Source organism: Engraulis encrasicolus, unplaced genomic scaffold, assembly GCF_034702125.1.
Source record: "Engraulis encrasicolus isolate BLACKSEA-1 unplaced genomic scaffold, IST_EnEncr_1.0 scaffold_1076_np1212, whole genome shotgun sequence".
NCBI lineage: Eukaryota > Metazoa > Chordata > Actinopteri > Clupeiformes > Engraulidae > Engraulis > Engraulis encrasicolus.
In genome coordinates this window covers 7,762-14,512 of record NW_026944544.1, presented here as the reverse complement: position 1 = coordinate 14,512, position 6,751 = coordinate 7,762, and the positions used below count along the sequence as shown (strand labels likewise).

At 44.0% G+C, this 6,751-nt stretch overlaps 1 protein-coding gene across 1 annotated transcript; it reads left to right on the top strand.

Moving 5' to 3' along the window:
- Positions 1–61: 61 nt before the first annotated feature.
- LOC134442029 (aquaporin-7-like) lies at positions 62–6,234 on the top strand. The gene is made up of 5 exons (XM_063192376.1): positions 62–392; positions 618–755; positions 1,904–2,022; positions 2,624–2,841; positions 5,288–6,234. The coding sequence occupies exons 1-5, from the start codon at positions 254–256 to the stop codon at positions 5,481–5,483; spliced, it is 810 nt and encodes a 269-aa protein (XP_063048446.1). The 5' UTR covers positions 62–253; the 3' UTR covers positions 5,484–6,234.
- Positions 6,235–6,751: the final 517 nt, after the last annotated feature.

Here is a 6,751-nt window from a genome sequence, read left to right as displayed (position 1 = left end):
GAAAAATGACGCAAATAAAACTCTGCAAATGCAAACCGTGTGCGGGAACCTTTTTTGTCTCAACGCTGTTGGCCGAGAGGTTCCACTCGTACGCACCTGCACAGTAAAAACTGCAGTGTTAATGCAACACTAACAGAGTCAATTTAACACCTCTTAGAGTTTATTTGGTCCCCGAATACTCTCTAAGTGTTGAATTAACACTGCATTTTTTACTGTGTGGCCTAAGGAGGTGTGGTTCTAAAAATATCTCTTTATGCTACCGCAGGTGTTTGGACTGGGCTCTGTGGCTCAGGTGGTGACAGGGCGAGGGGCATTCGGCGAGTACCTGAGCATCAACCTGGGCTTCGGGATTGGCGTGGCCATGGGCGTACACGTAGCTGGCAAGGTTTCAGGTAAGCCAGATTAAAGTATTATAATATTACAATACATCACAATAAGTATGGTTAAATATCATCAAACTTCCACGAGGCCACGTCCAGTTTTCTTTTAAAATTAAATTATTATGTGTTTGATTCACCTGGAACACTTGTAGGTGTTTGTGTGAAAGAGTCATTAGATACCAATGAAAACATGAACTAAACAAAGCCCTTTCTCTCTCTCTCTTCCCCGCCCTGTAGGAGCCCATATGAATGCAGCTGTCTCCTTTACCATGTGTGTCTTTGGCCGTCTGAGGTGGACACTGCTTCCCTTGTACGTCATGGCTCAGTTCCTGGGATCGTTTTTGGCAGCTGGGGCTATCTATTCTCTCTACTATGGTAGGTGCAGTAGGAGCTGCCTAGAAATCACACAATACACAAAGAACAATGCGAGACATCGTGGAAGTTTGGTCGGAAATAATCTTAGAAACAAAGATGCAATAGAAACAAAAAAAGAACTTCAAAGAAAGACATCTATGACCCTGAAAAAAGCAATTACAGTGCCATGGAAAGTTTGGGCGCCTGTTTTGTAACACCCATGAAAATTCTTCCACTGCTGAAATGTTTCTCTTTCCTTACAGTTTAACATATGTTAAAATGAAGTTGTTATTAAAAGCTCAACGAGAAATACACCGAATGATTTTCCAAAAAAGGGCACCCAAACTTTCCCATAGCACTGTATTTCATGGCTTTCTTAGGGAAAGCCTTGAGTGACCTTGTCTACACAGAATGCACTCTACTAAAACAAATCAATACTATGACTAAGAGTTTCCATGAGGATATTTAAATGCAAGCCATGAATTACAATCATATACAGCAGACTATATCATCATGAGGAGAGTGCAGAACCCATATCAGAAGTGGATTTCTCGAAACCATAGTTGCTAATCACGTTAGCTACTTTGTTTTTTGCAATGCAATTTGCCATTGGCAACTGCACAAGTTGCTAACTGGCTAACAACTATACACTTTCGAAAAACACACCCCTGAATTGTACAGCAGACTATGGCCGTTTCTCAAAATCTAGTGTGCACCCTTCCAAGTGTATCAGCCTTCGTAATTACGCCCAGAGATTGGGTACTCTTTGGTGATCTCTGCGGAGTATCCATATCCTATCACTGGGCGTGACTAATTAGTCTCGCACACTTTCAAGGCTCTTACACTTGACATTTAGAAATGTCCATTATCATCATAGAGAGAGTGCAGCGATAAGATAGGATGAACTTTTATTGTCTGTTTGCACAGACATTTGTCCTGCATGACACTTCTCCACAATCCACATGTAAATGCACACTACAGACACACAAAACTCAACATGGCCCATGGAGTCTACTAGTCAGAGGTCCATAGGCTGTTAGGGCAGCACAGTCCAATACAAATTTAAAAAGTTACAAGTTAAATAACTAAGTTAAGTTACTAAAAATAAGTTTTAAAAGTGAGGCCATACCTGGATTTCCACATGTCATATCCTGTGTTTCCATCTGTAGACGCCATTCTTCACTACAGCGGGGGAAACCTGACAGTGTCCGGCCCAGCAGCCACGGCTGGGATTTTCGCCACGTATCCTGCCCCGTACTTGTCCATCCATGGAGGCTTCCTGGATCAGGTGAGTGGTTAAACAGGTGTCCTGTCCACCACATCATTAACCCATTGATGCCTGTTTGGGTGAAGAAAACTGGCTTTTCAAGATAAACAGGTGGACTTTTTTTTCAGTGACTGTTACAGCAATTAGACTACACAAACCTAGAAGGAGATGAAATACCTCATATTTATATATTTCAAGTCTTCATCATCACTGCTCCTCAACATCATGATTAAAATTAATATGATGATGGTGTAATCAATCTAGAATGTGTGATCACACTAGAGTACATGTTAGGGGCCAGACTCGTACGATATTCCGAATTCATATTCACAGTTATGAATTGAAATTCACAGTAATGCCATGATAGGAACACTAGGTGGTGGTGTTCTATGTACTCTCAATGGGTGGTGTAGATTAAATTAAAAGATATTCAAGGTAATGACAAAATGGGAACACTAGATGGTGCTGTATATTTATCAGTATGTGTTTATTCCCGGCACCTGTTGGGCTGCTTCCACCACCACCTAGTGTTCGTATTATGGCATTACTTTGAATTTCAATTCAGAATTTTTCCTGTGCCTGATGGCCTATGTCTCTCTTCTTTTCTCCTCCCATCCTGTAGGTGGCAGGCACTGCTCTGCTTCTCCTGTGCCTGATGGCCTTGTCGGACCAGAGGAACCAGCCCGCCCCGGTTGGCAGCGAGCCCCTGGCAGCCGGACTGCTGGTGATGCTGATCGGCATCTCTCTGGGTAGCAACAGCGGCTACGCCATCAACCCCACCAGAGACCTGGCACCTCGCGTCTTCAGCTTCATCGCTGGATGGGGACCTGAAGTCTTCACGTAAGGAATATACTGTATAATACAATTGTTTTTGGGGACCTGAAGTCTTCACGTAAGGAATATATTATAACACAATTGGGTAACACTTTATTTTAGGGATACATCTCTTAGCACTAGCACATACAATGTTCCTGTATAAGTAACTTGTAAGGCATGTACAAAGCAAAATCAAACATTTGTTAGGCATGTATTCGCAAATGTCTTGTTCATGTATAATAAGGGATTTATTACCAATTTAACCTTAGTAAGGACCTAGTAGGCCTTACAAGTTACTTATGCAGGCATTAACATTGTATGTATTAGTACTAATAGATGTATCCCTAAAATAAAGTGTTACCCACAATTGCCTTCTGGGAGAAAGTAAAAGTCTGCTTTTGGGGTCTGTGCTTATGGGAAGTGTTTGCCCATGATCAGGGATGCCAACAAAGGGGGACATAGGGGTAAATCGTCCCGGGCTCAGGGAGATGGGGGGGCTATAATTGGATCCTTGTTGAATTATGTATTGGGTGGGGGGGCTCTATCAGATGACTTTGTCCTGGGCCCAGCTAAAGCTGTCAGCGGCCCTGCCCATGATAATTGGATTGATTTTGGGTGCACGTCAGTGGGGACCAGAGAGCAAAGGCAGACTATATAAGACCCAGGAGAATCAGTCATGGATCAATTCAGTAGAGAACTCACAAAAGTGGTGGCTTTAAGAGAAATGGTATTGGTAAGAAAGAAGCCTGCAAGGAAGCCATGGGGGGTGGGGGGTGGGGGTGTGTGCTCCCCCAAGAAAACTTTGATTAAAACTCTCTTAAAGGGTTAATTTTGAGCATGCTGTAGCGACCAGGGACACTGAAAATGACAACTGCCAACCACCTTCAATACTCTGTGATTGACAGCTGTCAGGCAGACTTTTTAAGAACCCTTGAGAATTACCAGCAGTCATGGATCAATTTAGCAGAGATCTCAAAAAGTATAAAATGCAGCTTACAGAGGAGGTTTCGTGGAAATATAGTCTCACTAAGGCCAAATGGGATATGAGGGATGTACTGTACGGAACTTACTGGCCTTATGGAAGAGCATAGAGCAGGGCTATTCAAATGGCGGCCCTGGGGCCAGATGCGGCCCTTGGAGAGCAAGGTTCTGGCCCCCCAACATGTCCCTTAAAATACAGAATCGTTTTTCGGAATTTAGATATAAAAGTATGAGTTCTGTATCAAGCTAAAACGGGACACGGGACGTTAAAATGCAGGAAATTACATCTAAGAAATGCAACACTTTGTGAGGGAGGACCCCCAGACCCCCCTCTTCAATGAAGTCTCCCATATTTCTTTCATTAACAGTCGACAATCAGAATACATACGTATAGTTCGGCCCCTTTACTGGAAGGAATTTGAAAAACTGGCCCTCTTTGAAATTTTATTGAATACCCCTGGCATAGAGGATATAGGATAGAATAGGATAGAAACACTGATTGTGGGCTTCTGTCTTTTAGGTCAGCGAAACAACCCTCAAACATAAACAAATTCCTTGTTTGAAATAGAGGGAGTCGAAACCAAATGCCAAATAGAATACTGTCCACCAAGAAATGGGTATCTTGCATAGTAGGTGGTTAGATACATGACAATGGCCAATGAACACAGATGATCACTGGAAAAGGAAACAAAAGATAACCAACTGTCTTCTTGGTATCATCGATCTAGGATTTGACCAATTAGGAGCTCACCTAACCTTTCACCCCTTCTCTGTAACGGTGCACTGTAATAATGATCTTCCACACTGCTGGACCAAGTTCATGCGGGTTATTTTCTACTTCTTTGTAAACACAAACTGTGACCACCGTAAGGAACTTGTACCATGACGGGTCCGTTAAGCAAGGACTAACGGCCGACGAGGTGTCCCGATATCAAGGGAAACAATGGACGAGGCGAAGCGTTCTAAACAGCCCGACGGTGCAGTGTTGGAATGTTCAAACAAAGATATTAACAATCGTAACACATAGAAGTCTTATTTACTGTGCAGGGCAATGATTAAAAAGAATTACAGAACCATAGTAATTGTTCTGGGTTCTTAAAGGTACACTGTGCAGGAAATGGTCAGAAAAGGTACTGCAACTATGCTGCTCATTGAAACTGGGCTGCCTATTGCCAAATTTGATCTTTACATGAAAGTTTACTAAGTAATAAGCAAATAATTTCTAGTATGGTCCAATTACAGTCATAGCAGCTGAAAATGGCTATTTTTGAACATTCAAAATGGCGGACCATGGAGAAGATACCCCTTTTCATGTATGAAAAGTGCACGTTTTCCAGTCATAATGAATACTTAGAATTTGATGGTGGTGGTAAGTATTCATGAAAAAGGTAACATTAGTGAATGGGCAGCATGAATTCTGGAAATAAACAACTCACACAACAATCTCACACATTGTCCTTCCTTGAACATCTCCTTTTGTCTTCTGCAGTGCAGGCAACAGCTGGTGGTGGATCCCAGTGGTGGCCCCTCTGGTTGGCGGCGTTGTCGGGGCCTTGATCTACAGAGTCTTTGTGGAGATGCACCACCCCTCTCCCCGTAACCGAGCCCAGGCCTACGAGAGCGAGGACGAGGGCGAGCCTCTGGATAAGCTCCTTAAGGCAGGCCACCCTGAAGTGTGCGTGTAAAAAAAACAAGCTGTTGGATAAACCGAACACAATCTAGCAGTGATGGTACATAAACACCAACGGCGCGGACATCCACCGTACGTCCACAGAACGTGTCCGTTATCAGTCCGAAACGGTGAAAATGCATGAAAACAAATTATGCCTTGCACACAGGAACGCGGTTTAAGCGTGGCGCATGTCCGTCCCGCGTTCAATGCGCGGCTCCCATTGAAAATGAATGGCTGCTGCCTGCGGATAGAACGTGGACGTTAAGTGTGCAGTGTGAAAGGCAGCCCGTGAACCTCTCGGACTCGCACTGCTCACGGAGACGTTAAGGAAACGTGCCGTCTGTGTGTGCATGTACTGTTATGCTGGGATGAAACAGTGGTTACGGTTACCACAATGGGGATGAAATGCCGGACTCTGGAAGGAGCCACACGGATGCTGATGCCGTGTTGTGTCGTGTGGCCCTTCATTGGATAGTGGCTCCCCCTACAGGTTAAGAACTGCAAAAGCTGCAGTCCCGTTTCCTCCGGTCAAGAATGACTGGTGAAGGGAGATGGATACATACACCAAACTGTCTTAGGTAAAGGACTACACCAGCTTCGAAACAGACGGTGTTTGGGGGGGGGCTGCTTTGTTGAGCAGGGGGCTCTCCTGTGGAGTACAGGTGGGTGTCGCCGGTGCAGGGCCAGATTAACACACAGCCTAGCTATGGCTGCAGCCTAGGGACCCCCACCTGCCAGGGGCCCCCTGACTGGCTAAAAAGAGAAAAATTGCAGAATTGTGACAAGATGCAATATTGAAAAATGAATCTGTCATGTTGAGTACAGTTGGTAGACATGTTATCCTTAATTCCTAGCTCGTAATTATGACACTGTGTATGTAAATTTGTCGCAAAATTTTCCTTCCAGGGGGAGCCCAAAGTAAACTGTAGCCTAGGGCCCCCAGGCCATCTTAATCCAGCCCTGCACACGTGGGGATCACAGTGTCCAGAGTCCAGATGGGGGACACAGGTGGGGAATTAAAAATGTAGGAAATCTTTGTTTGAGTGTTCATCTTGGTCAGAATGAATAGACTGGAGTTTTAAAATTTGGACTATTCATGCCACAAGAGAGCTATAAAATGAAGACAGTTGGTAACTGCTTGCTACAATGAGAGATAAATCTGTAAAATCTTTGGGGTTGAAAATTCTCTATAGGAGGTTGTGAAATGGAGTTTGGGCCATGCTTGCACTATGTGAAATGAGCTTTCCCCCCCATTTTTACAGCTGTATTCTGATACTACAA

Bases quoted from the DNA above. Each gene is read 5' to 3' on its own strand.
- LOC134442029 (XM_063192376.1), top strand. From the start codon at position 254: ATGCTACCGCAGGTGTTTGGACTGGGCTCTGTGGCTCAGGTGGTGACA. The intron at 393-617 runs GTAAGCCAGATT...CCCGCCCTGTAG, and splicing joins CGTAGCTGGCAAGGTTTCAG to GAGCCCATATGAATGCAGCT. The intron at 756-1,903 runs GTAGGTGCAGTA...TTCCATCTGTAG, and splicing joins TATCTATTCTCTCTACTATG to ACGCCATTCTTCACTACAGC.